We start from the raw sequence: 18,983 nt of genomic DNA on the forward strand, positions 1-18,983 counted from the left end.
TGCAGCCAGCTGCGTTAAACATTTTTTTACTTTATTCTTATGACCTATGGTTTACTTGCGGTGAATTCAATTGAATAATTCTCGGTCTATAACTATTTACTTTCGCGCAAAAATAACAGCGCAGCACTCTCGTTAACCTTTTTTACCTTTAATTGTGAGAAATATATTTATTTATTGTTTACTAAACTAGTACATTTTAGTATAAAAATATACATTGTATGCTTTTTAGCGATGTATGCAGGTGATATTGTAATACGAGTGTGTATGATCTAGTGTTTTCCATGATACAAGTCGACACAATCATAAAATACTGTGTTTAACTACATTTTGTATCACTCCATATATAAAACGTAAAGTTATAACATAATCACGACTTAAGCAAGTATCTTTGTCACTTACAAGTGCATATAAAATTATGATATTATTATCTCGACTGATAATATTATGATAATAAATGTTTCTTAATTACAACTTCTGCAGAAGTAAAATAATGTGTTCTACTTGAGTTCATGCCAACATTACATTATTGGTAATAAAATGAAGAGGTAACAGCTTCTATTAAAGTTCTTCAAAAGTTCTGTCATATATCATTTGATAAAATTAACAAATAATTTGAAAAATTGATTTTCGAAAAATTTCTGCTAGATTACAATTTCAATTGAAGAGGCAAGATCGACGATGCACTGTATTGTAAATTATGCCATGTCACAGATGAATTTTTTTGTCCTGTGGTGCTCGCCAGCCGCCGAATGTTCTTTCAATTTCTTGTGCTACAGCAATCGTCAAATGGTCACAACCTGGATTTGCAGCGATCTACAGAAGAATAAAGATAAAACTAATTAAAATATAAACTCATAATCAATTCTTACACAGAATGAAGTCGATGATTACAAAGTTCAAAAATTTATTAAAAGTAAATCTGGATGTAGCACAGTATACATTTAACACTTTCTACACACGTTGTTTCTTAGCACACATTTTTTTTACCACAAACATTGAACCACACTTCTTAGTAAATTTTTAGTAGTAGTAGTAATAACATAGTGGGACCATATAGTCACCAAAGTCACCTAGATCCTTGCGATTCCTCTGTGACTATTCACTATTCCACAAGGCTGGCTTTAATAAATTGAATTGGTTACCAATCTAAAGTTAAAAAGATATGCCCTTAGGGCAACATGTCCTGTTAGGAGCCTTATTCTGAACCTCTTATTGCTTTTTTTATAAGTATTTTACAAGTACAAAAAAATAGCAATAATTTTTAAAAAAATATTTTAACATTTCTAGAAAATATTTATATGAATGTTTAATTTAAAAAAATTGTATATAAATGTTATAACTATAATTAGTGCTTTTAATTTTTGAAAGAAATTGCAGAATAAAATTGTCCTATTATGTGTATAAAGTGTTAAATATTGATCATAGTAATATTAATGGAAAAAAGAAAATTATGTTTATTTCACACTTTTATCGTAAAATAATTGTTTTCTTTTGGTTGTATGATCACCAAATCTGTTTCTCGATTTATATAGATGAACTTATTCGTTAATTTATGCAGAGTGCGGCGGTTTTTTTACCTGAAGTCCAATTGGCATTTGATTTTTGTCAAAACCAAGTGGACACTGCGTGACTGGAAATCCCAGGACATTGAAGATCATCATGTATGGACAATTGTTTATGTTATACACACTTTCCTGAGGATAAATCGCTGACGAGCTAAAAGATGGACAAATTAAAACGCCGTCATTGCCCAGTAGTTCCTAATTAAATGCCAATGAAATATTTTAGTATCAATATAAATCAAATATAATAATATATCATACAGATTAAAAGTTTAAAAAATGCGTTCTACCTCAAATTGCTTTTTCAATCGCGTCCTTAACGCCATCATTTTCTTATAAGTGGATTCCGGAAAACTATCGGCAATGGTTTTTGTTATCCCATAAAAAATAGCTGGAAAAGAGTGTGGGGACATGCAGAAAAGATATTTCAACGTTTCTGTGAGCACCTTTTTCGATTTCTGAAAAATTTTGAAATGTTTTATTTTCATTTACCGCGTGATACAAATTAACAATCTTGTCATTTAACTATACCTTAGGATTATCTGAGCGGTTAAACATTGAATATACCCCTTTGATCCTCAAAAGCATAATACAGCTTAATCGAAAAGACCATTTCATGCTTTCCAAATTTACCTGCGAATAAAAGTATAATTTTACTAATATACCCTAAATAATATATTTATTATCTTTTAGATTAGATTTTAATTCTTTAAATATAATAGAGAATAACAAATGCTCCAATATCATCATTACATTATTAACAATTACATAACGTATAATATTGTATTATATAAATTATACTATCGTAGGTAAACACATTATATTATATAAATAGATTTTAATTAATTGGAAAGAACATGAAATTATTGCTGCATTACAATCAGTAGTGTAATAACAAGGGTGACAGGAAGGAGAAAGCGGTTTACAATCCTTCGAGGAAATTCTTCATTACAATAAAAAATTTAGAACTAAAGATTTATTTATAATGAAAAACAAAAGGCCATAAATTATCTTAACTGTTCAGACAAAAGATAAAAAATTAAAGGACTATCTTTTTATTTGAGGTGATTTTTGTGAATCAAGTATAACTCTTATAGTTTTTTTTTTTAAGTAATTCGTTATCGTTACTCGTTACCAAATCAAAAAAGTAACTAGTTACCGTTAGTTACTGATGATACATAAAATGTAATGATTCATTAGTTTTTACAATACTAATAAAAACAATAAAATTTTTTAAGCGCGTTAGATTATAAAAAATTTAAAGATTTTAAAATACTTAAAATGCAAATAAAAATTTTTGATTTACATTACAATTTTAAATTTATTTGTACTCTTTTTTGTACTCTCAATTTTACGTTTAAAAATTTTAATATGATAATTCTAAACCTACAATTATTTTACAAATAAAACTAAAAGAATATAGGATTTTCTCGATAAGCTCAAATAAAATTGATCAAATATAAACTCACAAATAAATTTTTTTTGATATTTATTATTAATTTTTATCAAAAGCTGATACCATTGTGTTATCTTGTAAATGATCTCTTGAATGTGATAAAAAAAAATTACCTATACTAAAGAGTTTTTCGACTAATGCATTATTTGTAACACCATATTAAATTTAATAAATGCTTTTTTTAAATGTTGAACAATACTGTAATAGTTCGATATATCAAATCTCTTTGACCTTAGAAAGTTCAGTTTTTTTCCAGATTCTAGAGTTAATGTTTGTCGATGACAAGTAAAAAAAGTCATCATTTTTATTTGAGTTTACAGAATTTTTGTAGTTTGTTTTTGTGTTATTATAATACAGTTATGTAATTGGTTTTTAATGTCTCAAAACTAATCTTAAGACGATTTTAAATATGAGAACAGGCTATGACTGATACATGTTATCAAATCTTATTCAAAATTGTCTTTAGTGTTTTAAGGTACTAATACGGTTCTAATTAATTGATGACATTTTAAGATAATATTTGAGACTATCTTAAATATGATTGACTATAAATATTGGTTAGAGAATCTATTGAAAGACAAAAATTGAATATATGAAAATTATGTCATAAATAGTTTAAAATATAAAAAGTAACGATAAAAGTATACAAGTAACGCGTTACTTATCCTGGTTGGGCGCTGACTTTCCTCACTATTAGCTACTGATAGCAATAGTACACACAAATGAATAATGCTTGTATCGCAATAATGTTATCGTAATAACATAATCTTTTTTTAATAACAAATCAAAGTAATTTAAAAAGTAACTTTTGACGTACATGTTGCACTTTGATACCTATTGTCTCCAAGTATTGCACCAGTTTATAAATTGAATTTTTTACATCCGCTGTCATAGAAGGTGGCATCGGGCCATAATTATCCATGTAGAAAAATCTCATGTCCTTTAGACATACCTATGCGAATAAGCATAATAAAACATCTATCTTTTATTAATTAGTTTTTTTGCATATAATAGTACTTTATTACATTTAATTAACATTGTTTTGAGAAACCGACAGAAGCATAATATATTTCACAAATTCTGACCTTTCTGTTAAAAGTAATCTTGGCTTCATCCGATTGTGACATCACCGATAATAAGAGAGGCAGGTCTGTGGCATATCGAACCATTGAACCAATCGCAAAAAATAAAGGCCAATTTTTATCACTTGAACCAGGTTTATGACCTTCTACCGATATCCAAGCTAAAATTATTTTAAAATTATCCGTATTAATTTATGCTGTTTTTTATAAACAAGTATACAAAATTTAAATTTTCATTAATTAATCTTTCTTTTTTTCTGTTCTTATGAATTTCCTTTATTGATTGTTTTTATCAATCATTTGTTGAAAACTTACTTGGTGTGGGTTTATGGCCAAAAACGCCGCAAAACAGTGCTGGAAGCCTGGCCGATCCACCGATGTCTGAAACCAAGCTGAGAATCGAAGCACCAGAGCCGACAAGAGCAGCCTGATTAAATACAAGAAAATATTTATTATAAAATTCCATTACATTTAAGAATTTTTTATTTTTACAGACTTGTGAAGAAATTCGTACGGCCACACACTCTATATTCTAGAAGAAGAAAATTTACAAACCTCACCACCGGAGGAACCACCGGGGGACTTTCGTGTGTCGTAAGGATTCCTGGTGGTGCCGGTCACTTTGTTAAATGTGTGCCACCACATGCACAATTCTGGAGTATTACTGACAAGAAGAGGAATTCCACCGGCTTTGCGGATCCTCGCCACAACGTCGGCATCTTTTGTCGCTTTCGAGGGATCGTCTTTCACTCCCACAGTATAACTCATTCCTAAAAAGTAATGTTTATTTAGATTACGTGTTATATATATATATATATATATATATATATATATATATATATATATATATATATATACTTTAAACCACGTATTAAATTATACAACTATCGAATCCAGATGATACATTCGAGGGGATAACCACTTCATGTAATCGTGGGACAGTGTCCCTGAAATCATTATAAAATTTTTACGAAATCTTCATGTAATTATTTTGCAATCAGATGTAGTCATAAAATCAGAAATCATAATGAAATCATTAGAAATTATAATGAAATCATATGTAATCAGCAGAAATCATTTTGGATTTTTGTGTAATCAATGGAAATTACGTGTAATCATCATGAAAATTATTATGAAATCAGTACGAGCTTTTAGCTCTTGTAGTTAATCTTTGTTGTTTCTAAGAAGAAAGGTCATTAAAAATTTTTATGATGGTTTTTTTAAAAAGATTTTTTTACCAACCGTTATGAACTCCAATACAATCTTAAAGTCAGCAATTGAGTGCATATCTATTTTCTGTATGGTTATGCCTCAATTTAAGTTTACTTGAGAGAAGTTAACAATCAGTAATAATGGTTCTAATCAAATAAAATCATTTTTAATCACAACAAATCTGATAATTACATATGCAATCACGAAAAATCATTTATGTAACCAGATAAAATCATTTGCAATCAGATGAAATCACTATGAAATCCTTACGAAATCATTTGTAATAAGATGAAATCATATGAAATCATTATGAAATCCTTACGAAATCCTCGTGTAATCATTTTGCAATTAGATGTAATCATAAAATCAGATGTAATCACCAGAAATCATAATAAAATCATATGAAATCACCAAAATTCATATAAAATCATGTAATCCTGGGACAACATTTTAACTAATGGTTACTCCCTTGGATACATTTTTATCATGCATTTGCAGAAATTATAACGATGTCTCTGACGATGAGATGATTTTCTTGGACTCAGATTCAAAAATCTTTACCGTTTTGCATAATATTTAATTTTATTGGAATATGCCAATATGCTACTTTACATGTGCATAGTAATTAGTATATATCTGAAATGGTAAGTGACTTCTAACGATGTCTAACGCAACAACATATTACTTCTGAGAAAAATTCTTAGCGAGTTCTAAGAAAAACTCTTCTGTCATGAGTTTACCGACGGGAGAACAATTTTGTTAAATTGTGCAAATGATCACAACGTAGTAGTATGTGCAAATGATGAGTTGCTAAAAGTGGTTTTAAACAAAGAAGAAAAAGGAAAAGAGGCATTATTAACATACAAAAAGAGCTAGCAACCTTGACCTTTCGCGCAACCGAGGAAAATTGCGCGAGTGACAGCAATTTGATAATTTGATGCTAACAAGAGAAATAAAATCAACACGAGAAAATTAAACATGGGACAAACTGATATTTAAAAAACGGCTTGTTTGATGTAAATTTATTTAATTTACAAATGTATTTTAAACGAGATAAATATTAATTCAAACTTAAATTTATATTTTTAAAAAATATAGTACTATTTATCTTTTAATAACATGCAATTCTATTGAACATTTAGGAATTGGCGCGGATCATTAACGTAAGCGTGGATTAATAATTTTGTTCACAAATATCAAGCGTGAAAACCACGAGAACGATCCTGTTCCACTTTCCTATGAAATTTCGTCAACGCAACGTAACGAAGAATGAAAATATGTGACTCACCTTGAACTGCTATGCTTTCCTTAATCGTGACAGGGAGTCCGAGCAGCGGTTTCTCGCTCGCGATTTTCTCCTCGTCTATAATTGTCGATTGCAAAAAATTATCAATTTCACGTGCCTCTTGAATTGCCACATCAAAACGATCTTCTACGATAGCGTTAATCAACGGATTCACCTCCTTGCATCGCTTCACATACGCGGTAATCACTTCCTCGGAACTGATCTATCAAAATTAACGAATATTACAGAGAATGATTTGATTTGATTCGATTTTGTAAGATAATTTTCCAGTATATTTCTAGTATTTTTCAGTATATTTCGACATGTAAGATAACTTGCATTGATTATTCGTAACATTGGCATTAATGTTGTCTTATAAAAATAGTAAGACTAAGACCTTGGACGTCTCATCAACAGAGTGATATAGACTTACTTCTTTTTTGCGGATTTTCTGCGCGATTTCCGTCGCTGACAGCAGCAAGATTCGATCCACGATTGGCGGGCATCGTCGTCTCTTCTTCAAACTTTGCAGCTTGTAAAACGGGCCGAGTAAACAGCGGAGAAGAAACAAGGCGTACTTTATTATTATCTCTACCAACATCGCTCGAGCCTTCTGTAGAAAACGATATGAGTGTTCTGTCAATTTCTTGTTAGCATATCGTTAAAAAATGGAATTTGAATTTATATAGTCTTTTTTTAATTAATAACTTTTAACTGTGTTTAAATCTTGATCACGTTTCTCTTTAGAAATTTCGAATTTCTGCTTTGTAGGTTTGAGATTAGTCACATTAGTGCACAATCCACGCAATTTAAATATTTCAGATGTCTTAGGTAAAAATGAAATATTTTAATTTTCAAATCACGAAATATTGCCATAAAAAAAAATTATATCATTAACGATGATAACGGAAACTTCATAATTAATGCGTTCTGTCACGCTATTGTGGTTGATTGTTTTTGATTAATCCACCGATCTTACTGACTGCCAAAGCATGCTTGCATTAATTAGAGGAGATGCACAATTGAAAAATTACGAAATTAATTTAACATCTGAAGTCGTTGAAATCAACAGAGAAATTGATTTTAAGAAAAGTCACTTCAGTTGATCACGAAGAACAGGAGTTGTTTTGGTATGTTAAAAATTTAAAAAGAAAAGTACAGTTTAGCTTTAACATTAATTAACATTGAATTTAATGGAAAATTCTTTCAAAGAAACTTGTCCTGATAATCAAGTGAAAAGAAAGCAAGATATTAAAAATATTATAACACCTTAATGACAAGCACAATATATTTGACATAGAGTTTGATGTACGAAATTAATTCCTCTAAATCAATTTTTCTAATCGTGAAGAACGAAATAATCGCTATATACTTATATATATGTACAGAACATCGCCATGAAATATAAATGTCTCGTCATTTGTTCGCAAAACTTTTCTAGCATATGAAAGAGAATACGTGACATGCATTGCTTAATTTAACATCGACGTGAAATACCGCGACATACCGTCACTAAGAGAAAACTGTTCATTACACAGAGCCGATTTTACGATTTTAGTTTCACGAAGAATGCAATCATTGTCGCTTACGTTAATCTCACGGATGTTCAACGCAATACTTTTTAGACACTTCCTCGAAGTTCGTATTCCGTGTACGGTTCACCATCGAAATGCCAACAAAGTGTAAGGTAAGAATTTTATAAGGTCGCCTTACCTCCTTTCTTTGGATTGATATAAAAAAGAAACAAATCGCGAATACCGGTTATTCTACATTAGTCCTAACAGTCTAGATTTTTGGTTTTAAAGTTCGACAAATCATTCATGTTTTTATTTATCATAATTGCTATTTTAAACGTGTAGTATTCTCAAATTCGGGAATTCTCGTTGATTCTGTAAATTGATTCAAAAATTTCGAAGCTGTCTCATTTTATAATTTAAAAATATTTATTTGAATAGAATTTGTTTTTAGAAAAGTATATATAGTGTCGTGTATGTTACGATTTGATTAATTTCCAACCATCCAAATTGCCCGTAACATACATACATATTAAAATTTTTCTTTTTCTGAATGAATAAGGGATTAAAATGAGTATTATTTTATATGAATTTTTTTTATTTGATAATAAGAAATGTATTTTTATTCGGATTAATTACAATTATGTAATAAATAATATTGTATCGTGTGTTAGTCCTATATATCAGTTTGATAACTCACATTAACGTTTCTTATTAAAATGTTATCGTATCACACTCATGCCATATTTACAAAATATTCAATTATGAAAGAAATACTAAAGTTTATCTCGTAAAGGAAATATAATTAGAATAAGATTTATTTTCACTAACATACAAGTGGTCAAAGAAGAGATTTGATTTAGATAATTTATAAACTCACATGCATCCATGCGTTCCACGTGCTCACTACCTATTCTATATCTACTTATTCTTTACATAAAGGAAATATAACATAAATATAACATAAAAGAAATTAAGATATAATTGCATGCTAGCGTTATTTTATATCAATTGCGTGCAAAATAAGATCTTTGATTACTTCTAATTTTGTATTAAGGTGGGAAAGTCATATAATCGACCGGAAAAAAAAGCTGATTTTCATAAATTTTTTGCGTCACAAGATTTTTAATGAACCGTTCACTTTTTTCACGTATTTCTTACAATTCGTATATGCAGAAAAAAATTGTTTAAACCAAATTAGTTCAAATATGGCGGCGTAATGACGCTCGTAAAAAAATAGTTTAGATATTTATTCTTGAAAGTTTCATAAGCTCTTTCGGTGAAGAATTTAGTTAGAAAAATAAACGTGCACCGTTTCAGCTATATTGATCGAATATTATTTTAATTATATTGCACGCCATTTTGAAAGACGTAGTTTCGAGAAAAACGCTTTCAAAATTTGAAACACACGTGACTATCTACTGGACACGTATAAACTTATCTGTATAAGATTGTTAATATGTTGATCTCCAATATGAGGACTTGAAATTTGAATTCTTGAAATGTATATATATATATATATATATATATATAAATGCAATAGAAAAAAATTAATTTTTACGTGACCTTCCCCCCTTAACAATACTTTTTTTTATAAATGTATAGAATATAATATAAAATTATATAATAGCAATAAAAAAATCACAATGCATCTTAAAATTATAATCTAGAAAAGTGATAAAGCGAACTATTGACCCAGTTGTTACAATTAAAAAATTTAGTATGTTACAATGATCTATTTTCTATTTAAAGACCCAAGAAAAAGTTAAATTTGAAATAAAATAAAAGTATCATAATTTTATACATGTCGATTTCATAGAACATTTTTATCCTAGCAAATATGATGACATCGATTTGTTGTGAGTCTCTTATTATTAGAGACTAAGACATAATAGAGTGTAAAAACATTGAAATGTCACATATCGATGATGTTGTTTAAATTCGTTTGAAAGATCGTTATTTTTGACCAAATATATACGTTACTAGTAAAATAAATTTTATTAATTAGTATAACATTTAAAAATACGCACGATAAAATTACGAGCAAAAAGTACACTAGTAAATATAAATAAGAAAATTGAGATAAATTTTAATTCAATTATTTTATCTAATATATTACATTTTTACACTGAGAAAAAAAGTTGTTGAATGACTAAATTTTTCAATTTGATTAAATTTCTTTAATTCAAATATTTATGTATTTAACTCAAATACATATAATATTTAAACTTTAATTTAAGCATTTCAGATTTAACTTAAATACATAAATATTAAAATTAAAGAAATTTAATCAAATTGAAAATTTAAGTCAAGTTAACAATTTTTTTCCTCAATGCATATTTTATAAATCTTCAGACAAACGTATTGAATAATTACATACCAAGAAAATCAATCTTGTTATACAAAGAGCAAGTGATATTCAACTGTACACAGTCCGTCACAGTCTACGATTCATGACTGATTCGCACTGATACCTCAGAGAGGAAGCAACCGGCATGAAGAAGTGATAAGTGGGGCGAACGAAGTCGAAACCACTACCGATGACGTTTTCGTCCGATTTTCGGGGACGTGTTTCCTACAAATTTGAATATAACTGTTATAGACATTTATTATTTATGATTTTTCTCGTTATTGTTCGTCTGTAAGTTTCTGCGACTGTAATCACATTTGTGCGTTACTTTTTTAAAGACTGCATTTAATATGCGAATATTTATATCATAATTTTTTTCTGAAATCAATAAATTTGATTTTTCGCGAGACATGTGGAGTTTCCTAAGCAGGTATAATTACAAATACAAATTTTTTTCAAAAAACGCAACGCTAGCACTGTGCCTCTATAAATAATAAGAGAAAAAAAATATTGCACTTACTGAATCTGGAAATTTTTATTTCAGCTTTTCATGGACTCTATGTGATTAAACTTTATCAACGTGTCTCGCAAAAGGTTAATCATTATGGTGCCTAAAAATATAAAGAAAAACGTATAAATATTTTAATACTAATTCATATTGTTTTAAACAAGTGGCATCTCGAAAGCTTAAATATTACAGAAGCGGACTTTGCTTTCTACGAACGTAACATGTGCTTTCGTCGACTCAACAATGGAGATACCGTAATATTTGGACAAGAGAAATTTTGTATGAAATGAAAAGTAGCACACAAATTCAGAACGCTCGAAAATCAACGAAACGAGAAAAAGAAAGTAAGTACAATGATATTTCAATGATTTTATTTAAATATTTTTTTTATTTTTGAGAGGAAAGGTATATTTTATTAAAGGAATATTCCTTTAATAAAATATACCTTTCCTCTCAAAAATAAAAAAAAAATATTTAAATAAAATGATATGATTTGCACAGGTGTCATTTTTAAATAGGGAAAGATCGTGAATTGACAACAATTTGTTATTCAAAAACTAAATTCTTTGTACATTTACATATATGGTAAGGCAAATATCGTAAAGTTTAAAGCATTAACACAATTTTTAAATTCAAAAATTCGCAGAATAAAAAGCTAAACAGACAAGATTACTTTGCAGATCTGTGCAAAGATTTTGTTACGTGCTTGTGGATTCTATTAGCCAGATCAATTTTTACCTATAATTCCGAAACGTTTTATACACACAAGAAAAAAGAAAGAAAATAAATCTAGTAGTAGTGATAATAAGAACCAAACAGCAGTTACTGAAAATAAATGTTTTATCGACTAAATAAATTTATAGCAATTGCCAGAAACGGAAGTAATTTGATAAATAATTATAACGAGGAATTAATTAATTTTCCTCATATAACTAGGTTTATACAGATGTAATTTACGCTAAGAAAAAAAATAAGCGAATACAATCGGAACGATATTTATTACAGAAAGATTACAAGATTATATTCAGGACTATAAACATTTTAAACGCACGGCCCATCTGCCGTGATTTAGGACGTAGGGATTTCCCGTTTAATCGTGAAAAATATTATTTACATTGCACATATATCACTAGCGTTACTATCAAACGAGCGGACAGTTGGTCGTTGAGAACTCTCCGCGAAAGGCCGTTCTGAATGAAGAGAAATACAACCTTATCCAGAATTGGAAACGTTATTACGAAAAAAATAACGCGTTACCGTTACTCGTTACTGATTTTAAAAAATGCGTTATCGTTACCGTTACTTTAAAAGTAATGGTTCGTTTTTTTTTTGTAATGCTATAGTAAGTTATTAGATTTTAAAATTACATTTGATATATAATCAATATTAAATGTAATAATAAATATTAAAACTTGAAACTCTCCAAGTTATTCTGTATGTAGAGCACAAGCTTTTCTTTCTGTTAAACTTATCTAATAATTTTTCCAATTCTTTATTTAATTAATATATTTCCTTTTTACATAAATTCAGATTAAACATTAATGTAATTTTTTTAAACATTAATGTAACTATTAAAAATGCACTCCAATAATTCCAGCATTGAAAATTTATAGCATATATGTAAATTATTCAATACCAACAATTGCTATCAAAATACAAACTTCACTAAATTTAAGATTGGTTTTCTTTGTTCTGATTTTTTTAATTCTAATTCAATCTCAACCTCAATCTCTGATAAGGATAATAGAAAACAAAAGTAACGATTAAATTCGTTACCATTATTGTAAGAATGTAACAATATTATTGTTATAGACAGAAAAAAGTAACGAAAACGGTACCTGCGCTACAAGTAACGCGTTACTTTCCAACTCTGACCTCATCTCAACACGATCGTCTTTCCCGACGCGTAAAGAAGTGGTTCTCAAGGATTTCTACAGCATAAAAATGGTCCCTCCACTGACGCGATCGAGTTATCACTCATTGTTTATAACTCGACTGATCAGATTATCAGGACCACCAAATCAGCCTCTACAAATCTCGCGTTAAATTTTCACCTTCAATCTTAACAAATTACAATTACTTAGTGCGCCTAATTAGTGTTGAAAGAGCCGAAGATGAGGACCAATTTCGCACAGATAGGCATCTTCCTCCTTCGAGACGTTTAGCTAAGAATTTGAGTCTCTCCGAAAGTTTACTTTATATCTAATAGAGATTTATAAAAAAGTTACAGAATTCGTGAATACTTGGAAATCTATCCGCTAGTTTGGCTCTTTCGGCACTAATTGTAAGTTTTTCGATCTTTCGCTAATGTCCCGCACGTAATATTTTAGGAATAATTTCGAAATGTATTGTTCACTGACAATTTCTCGCACGACCGTGTCGAACAGTCGCATTTCAGGCACTCGTGCCGCGGAAAGTCGCTCAAGAGGAAAGGGAGAAAGAATCGACGCAAGTATTTTCTGACCGGGGGGATTGTAGCTAAGCGTCTAAACGAATGGATAGCAGTTGCAGATTTTTCTAGGATTTTTCTAGGACTCTTAATGAAACAAAAATGTGTATGGTACTGTGATTTCTAGAGTCGAAAATCCATTGGGCTATAAAAAAGAAAAATAAATTGCAGGTTGGCGTCGAGACATCGCTAGTACGCGTACAAACGCATGTACGGTCAAAAATAGCCATTTGTAACTAGTTTGGTCGTCGAGAATGAATCAGGTAGTCTTATAATAGGCGACTATCATTCATCGCGATCACAAACAGGCGCTATTATAACCGTTTCCGAAAAGCGTAGACAAATACGAGTTTTTGCACTCTCATTTTTCATCGCTTATCGCCGCCTTTCCTTAAGTACCGAATATAATATTATCGTTACTATCATTTACGTCTACATTCAGCGTGTATATGCGCCACTTTCGTTCCGCGGCGCTATCACCTTGCTTCGCTGCGTCAATCACTATTTTGTGTCGTTATAGTAAAATACGTCAATATATATATATGCAATATGTATACACGTATACATATAAGTTCACGCGATCGAACTCTTAACGTCTACTGCAATGAAAAAAATATGTTTCCCTTTTTAAACCTTTTTTTTTCTCAGCACTTCGGAGATTTCCTAAAGATTTATCATTATCGTACGCGTAGCTTACAGAAGAAGCCAAAAGAAATGACGAATTCATTCAATACGTTCGTGACGAATCGAGTTATCTTATGTAAGTGGCGATAATAGTCGGCGATGGTGATCAATTATTTATAATACTTGAGACTCTTATGTAATTCGCGACGCTCATTAAACACGAAAGTCGTACAATCGCTATTCTCTTTATTAAGTACCGACTAAGAAAAAAGGACTTGAAGTCGGACGCTGCGAATTTTTAGTTAAACTTTCTTGATAATTAAAATGTGTGCTGCTCTATAGAAATCCTTTGTTCATTAATACAGAACAAAATCGATTAGGCGGTGAAGAAAACGAGAATAAATACGAGCTAACAAAATATGGTGTTATATCAATTGACGTTTACGGAAGAAACACCGTAATAGGTTTTTTGTCAAATGTTCGCGTAATGTTAATTCCTGGAAAACGGAAACTGAAAATAGGAAACTGAAAATTTGCGAGAATTATACGGGAAATTGCAGTAAGATGACGTAGTATACGGCCTAACTACCGGAATCTGAGAAGCGTCTGAAGCGGGAAATATCACTTTCTACGAAGACAAAACGCGTACAAAAATCCTAGTCGTATAAATAAGTCTATAAGCGCTTAAGAGGACGATATCTTAAAGTAGTTGTTACACAGTAATGCGATATAGCGTTGCGCGATAACTCTTCTTTCTTTTTCAACAGCACAATATGTATATGTTATTACCAACACTGTGTGCAGTTTCTCAATAAGAAATACGATACGGGATATTAACCCAAGAAAATGATAGGACATAATCATTTATAAAACTATCCCTAAACGTAAAATCATACGAAATTCACGATATGCCGTTGGATTCGTACATAAAAACGTACGAAACGAATAATTTCTACATTCATATAATAGAAGTATTTTTACATCCGATAATAGAGCGGCAGATAATAACAAAATAGCGGAACCCGCGAGCGTTATGAATGGTCTTTGTTCGCTCACGAAAAAGAGACGCATCTATTTAGTTATTTTTGAAATCGTCCTTTTCTCGAGATGCGTCGACACTTTGTACTGAAAATCGCGCTCCCGACCGTCTCTCCTTCGCGTATCAGCGGTGCAATAAAACACAATAAATTACGATCGAAATATGAAGAACGTTCGGAGAAATCAGAGTAACAAAGTCGAACGCGCTGTTTCAGACCTACCGTCCAGATTCTTTATCCACTCGATAGTAGTTTTTTCTCTCTCTCTCTCTTTAGTATGTGAATGTGTATGCAGTGAATATACAGAATACATCCATGCGCCATCAGAGAAGAATGAGGCTTCAGAACGAACACCATAGGCATTTATTCGCGTTATCAGTCGCTTGTTTCCAGGCGGCGCGTTTTCATCACCAATTCTTCGAAACGGAGGCAGATCGTAGGGATTAGCGATTAATTAATCAGTTTAAATAATGCAATTATATGTGCAGGTTAGCGAAGACGGGATGGTTGAGAGATTCTTTGGAAAAGTTTTGAGAGGACGAGTGGCTCGTAGACGGTAGATGGACTCATCGCGCGTCTTTCGCTGTCAGTTTCTCTATTAGCTCCTGCAGAGGTGCCAATTCTCTTCTCTCGATCAAATTAAATTCCTGCAATGCGAGATTAATCGTTAAATATCACAAATTAAATCCATTAAATATTACAATATATTGTCACATTATCATTTTATCATTATTTTTGTTATTTATTTATCTCTTAATTTTTTTACGACTGTCATATACCTGAACGAAGAATATAAAATGCTTGAACGACGTATTTAAATGCGCCTCTTCGCCGAGTTGCACAACTTCGCTAAAGTGCTGGTGGTAAATGTGAGCGTATACTCTGAATAACCGCTTCAGAATAGTTTTTGCGATAGATAAGAAATTTTTCGGGAAAGGAACTCCTGCAGAAAGAATAATCGATGATTAATTTTCGGCTCGGGATAATCGCGCGGCGAGAGAGAACAAGCAGAAAAAAAGATAATATAATCACCGATTTTGGAAGGAAATAGAGTCTCGTCGTCCAATTGATCTTGCACCCAGGTCATTAAATAATCTATGTACTTGGGCGCAGAGCACTTGATAGGTTTTTTCACCGTATGACCATCGGCCCAGTGATACTCATATTTCGGTCCAGCAGACATGATTGGACAACTCTCTTCTGTGCAGAATTCCGTGATAGTCCCATACAACATGTTGATTTGATTGAAAAAATCAACGGCTAAAGAGAGAAGACAGGAATAACAAATTTAGATCTAAATGATACCAAGCAAATAACGAGAGAATGGAAAATGGACGTTTCAACTTACTATTCACGGCGACCCATTCGTTCAGATCCTCTCCTTCGGGAAGCATAACAGCCAGTCGCAAATTACCAGAGCCTAATGTAGCCGCAGCATGTTTCATCAGGTCATATTGATGAGTACCCTCTGGGATATTCTTCTTTGGTTTAAAGGTCTTGGAAGACCTACTCCCACTTAAAAAAAAAAGGAAAGATAGAATTGAATTATTAGAAGAGATTGTTAATGATTTCTATTTGTTCCTTTGAGATTTCAAGTTATTTCTTTTATAGTACATTTTACATACATTTTAGATCTATATTTACTCTATGATGATACTTAGCTTTCTGAATATCTTTACTTCAAAATCCAAAGTATGAAATCAGAAAAAGATAATATAAATATAACTGTTTATCACTACAGATAAACCAATGGCAATCAATTCATTGCCGACTTATTCGTATTAGTGATAAGATTTTTCAACACAACAAGCATCAAGATTTAATTAAAATTAAAAGGTCTAATTAAAAATTAAAGTACAATATGTACAATACATACTCCAAATCTTCATTATTTTAATTTATCAAAAATTTTGTTTAAATAATTTAACTTTTAATTTACTAAAGAGTAATTTCTTCATTAATAAAAAAAATTACTTTTCTAATTAGGTGCACTCTCCTATGATCCTAGAATGTCCAGCTGAAGCCTACAAAACTGGTTCATATCAGTTTAAAGCCTAAAATATATCTATTTTATTATGAGTAATAATGCTCATTTTCTAAAATAATTGTATATTATTGTACAATATTATTGAGCATATTTAGGAACCATTTATGAAGAGAGATAGAAAAGAGCACAAACATATCAACTCTTCCTCTCTTTCTCCTGTCTCTATTTAGCTATATCTCTACTCTTTCATTGTCTTTTTTTCCGCAGAAAATCCTAAATATATTCCACAGACGCGAGGAACATAAAAGCACAGCTCACAGGGAGAAAAAGGAAAGAAACGCGCTCCGCCGCGAGGCGCGAGACGCTCAGCTGATCGTGATCGCGCGCACACAAGAAAGCGACGACGTTATTTATCGCGAATGTCAAAGCAGAGTTCGAGAGAGTCGGCGTCGCGAAGCCTCGCCGATGACGAGAAGCACAAGGCGCGGTCGCCGAGACAGATGATTCATAGATTACGCGCCGCGTCTGGGCGATAATCCTGACGTTCGAGGAACACGGTGCAATAATAATGGTCCCACGGGAAGACGCGCGAAAAGGAAGAGCCTCCCGCACGATAGGCGAGCTATTTTTACTTACGATCGATCCACCGGCGGACGGCATCGACTCACTCTCATCGAACTCGTCGTGAAGAATAATAAATCCGTTTTTTTTTTTTTATATTAAAAAGAGAGAATGAGAGAAGAAAGGACATCCTGGAGTGAAATAAGAAACAAAGATTCTGCGAATTGTAAAAGGAAAAAAAAATAAATTGTCAGCTGTCACAGGAGAAGGACGGACAAGAAATTCTTGCGGCTTTGTCCTGTTCCCGCAAGGACATATCGATCGGACGAGGGCGGCGATTCAATCCGCGACTCGTCTCGTCTCAACTCGACGGAGACAGTCGGGGAGGAGAAAGTGTTGCGCAAATTTAAAGAAGAGGACTCACAATAAGAAACTCATCGTACGACGGGATTGACGGGCTGTCGTAGCTGTAGCTGTGGGTTGCTCCACTCGTCGGGTCGGTTCCGCTCGGTCGCGTGGTTCGCTGAGTGCGTCCTCGCTCAACTAGACGCGTAACGAGACGACGGACTGTGCGACTATCGCGACGACGACGATGATGACGACGACGACGACGACGACGACGACGACAACGAGAACCTGCCCAGGCAGCCGGCCGCCGCACTCGCGCGCGCGCGATCGCCTTCGCCAGGAGGTATCACCCGCTCTCCCTGTCTCGCAAACGCCGCTGTGCCGGGAAGACGAGTCGCCGTCGCGCAACCCAGGCTGCCCGCTGCGTCGTCGTCCGTCCACTAAGTTGTCCGGTTTCTCTTGCGATCTACTGTCTTTCTCTTTCTCTCTCTCTCTTTGTTTCGGGCCGCGCGAGACGGTGCTTCTGCCGGTCTGACTAGAGTCACGTGGAGTCATGACGACGCAGCGACCGGCGGCTAAACGGACGGCGAATCGCGCGTTAGAAACGTATCTTATTATGGATTTTTTAAAAGCTTAAATTATGATGTTTAGGAAAATTTTTAAAAAAGGAAAATGATCAAATATTTTTTTAGAAAATGATTTATATTAATTTATAATAGATTATTTATAAGAATTATTTGAATATTTAACAAAAATATTTACGTGTCGAATGAACCTATAATTTAATCAAAATTTGGAGGTAAGGAGGGGTGTTTTAAATAATTACCGAAATTTCTATTTAAATTAATTTGGTAAATGTTCAGAATACCCCCATCATCTCTGATTTTGATGAAATTAGGCTTATTCGACATAAATTTATATAAATTTTATATAACAAACTTGAAAACATTTTTTTATATAACATTATCGTACAAATAAAATCCAAGGCTGTTCTTTTTGGAAAAGTGC

General features: G+C 32.0%; 2 protein-coding genes and 1 long non-coding RNA gene across 6 annotated transcripts; 1 reads left to right on the forward strand and 2 right to left on the reverse strand.

Moving 5' to 3' along the window:
• Nucleotides 1-138: 138 nt before the first annotated feature.
• On the reverse strand, nt 139-11,284 carry LOC105203131 (fatty-acid amide hydrolase 2-A). Of its 3 annotated transcripts, XM_039458287.1 has the most exons (12): nt 10,982-11,284; nt 10,492-10,686; nt 7,031-7,210; nt 6,601-6,820; nt 4,656-4,870; nt 4,416-4,527; nt 4,104-4,261; nt 3,836-3,970; nt 2,094-2,195; nt 1,853-2,020; nt 1,578-1,760; nt 656-813 (listed from the first exon to the last, which is right to left on the reverse strand). In XM_039458287.1, exons 3-12 carry the CDS (start codon nt 7,196-7,198, stop codon nt 706-708), a joined length of 1,569 nt encoding a protein of 522 aa, XP_039314221.1. In that variant the 5' UTR covers nt 7,199-7,210; nt 10,492-10,686; nt 10,982-11,284; the 3' UTR covers nt 656-705. The 3 variants fall into 3 exon arrangements, with proteins under 3 accessions (XP_025988777.2, XP_039314221.1, XP_039314222.1); XM_026132992.2 differs by having other exon boundaries at nt 139-813; nt 10,492-11,282; XM_039458288.1 differs by lacking the exons at nt 10,492-10,686; nt 10,982-11,284 and adding an exon at nt 8,187-8,204.
• On the forward strand, nt 419-1,858 carry LOC120359692. Its single transcript, XR_005576465.1, has 2 exons — nt 419-545; nt 646-1,858. It is a non-coding gene; the product is annotated as an uncharacterized LOC120359692 (long non-coding RNA).
• A 664-nt stretch (nt 11,285-11,948) lies between the features above and the next one.
• LOC105203140 (MOB kinase activator-like 1) lies at nt 11,949-18,456 on the reverse strand. 2 transcript variants are annotated; one of them, XM_011171910.3, is made up of 5 exons: nt 18,052-18,456; nt 16,428-16,594; nt 16,112-16,339; nt 15,859-16,022; nt 11,949-15,726 (listed from the first exon to the last, which is right to left on the reverse strand). In XM_011171910.3, the coding sequence occupies exons 1-5, from the start codon at nt 18,063-18,065 to the stop codon at nt 15,646-15,648; spliced, it is 654 nt and encodes a 217-aa protein (XP_011170212.1). In that variant the 5' UTR covers nt 18,066-18,456; the 3' UTR covers nt 11,949-15,645. The 2 variants fall into 2 exon arrangements, with proteins under 2 accessions (XP_011170212.1, XP_039314223.1); XM_039458289.1 differs by lacking the exon at nt 18,052-18,456 and adding an exon at nt 17,054-17,072.
• Nucleotides 18,457-18,983: the final 527 nt, after the last annotated feature.

This window comes from Solenopsis invicta, chromosome 16 (genome assembly GCF_016802725.1).
Source record: "Solenopsis invicta isolate M01_SB chromosome 16, UNIL_Sinv_3.0, whole genome shotgun sequence".
NCBI classification, from domain to species: Eukaryota; Metazoa; Arthropoda; class Insecta; order Hymenoptera; family Formicidae; genus Solenopsis; species Solenopsis invicta.

What these genes read in the sequence shown, in the direction of transcription:
- LOC105203131 (XM_026132992.2), bottom strand. Translation starts at nt 7,198, where the DNA reads ATGTTGGTAGAGATAATAATAAAGTACGCCTTGTTTCTTCTCCGCTGT. An exon ending in TAGGTATCAAAGTGCAACAT is followed by an intron (nt 2,196 to 3,835) that starts GTACGTCAAAAG and finishes TTTTATTCGCAG; the next exon opens with GTAAATTTGGAAAGCATGAA. An exon ending in AAATGCCAATTGGACTTCAG is followed by an intron (nt 814 to 1,577) that starts GTAAAAAAACCG and finishes ATTCTTCTGTAG; the next exon opens with ATCGCTGCAAATCCAGGTTG.
- LOC105203140 (XM_011171910.3), bottom strand. An exon ending in TCTATTTCCTTCCAAAATCG is followed by an intron (nt 16,023 to 16,111) that starts GTGATTATATTA and finishes TTCTTTCTGCAG; the next exon opens with GAGTTCCTTTCCCGAAAAAT. An exon ending in ATTTTATATTCTTCGTTCAG is followed by an intron (nt 15,727 to 15,858) that starts GTATATGACAGT and finishes CTCGCATTGCAG; the next exon opens with GAATTTAATTTGATCGAGAG.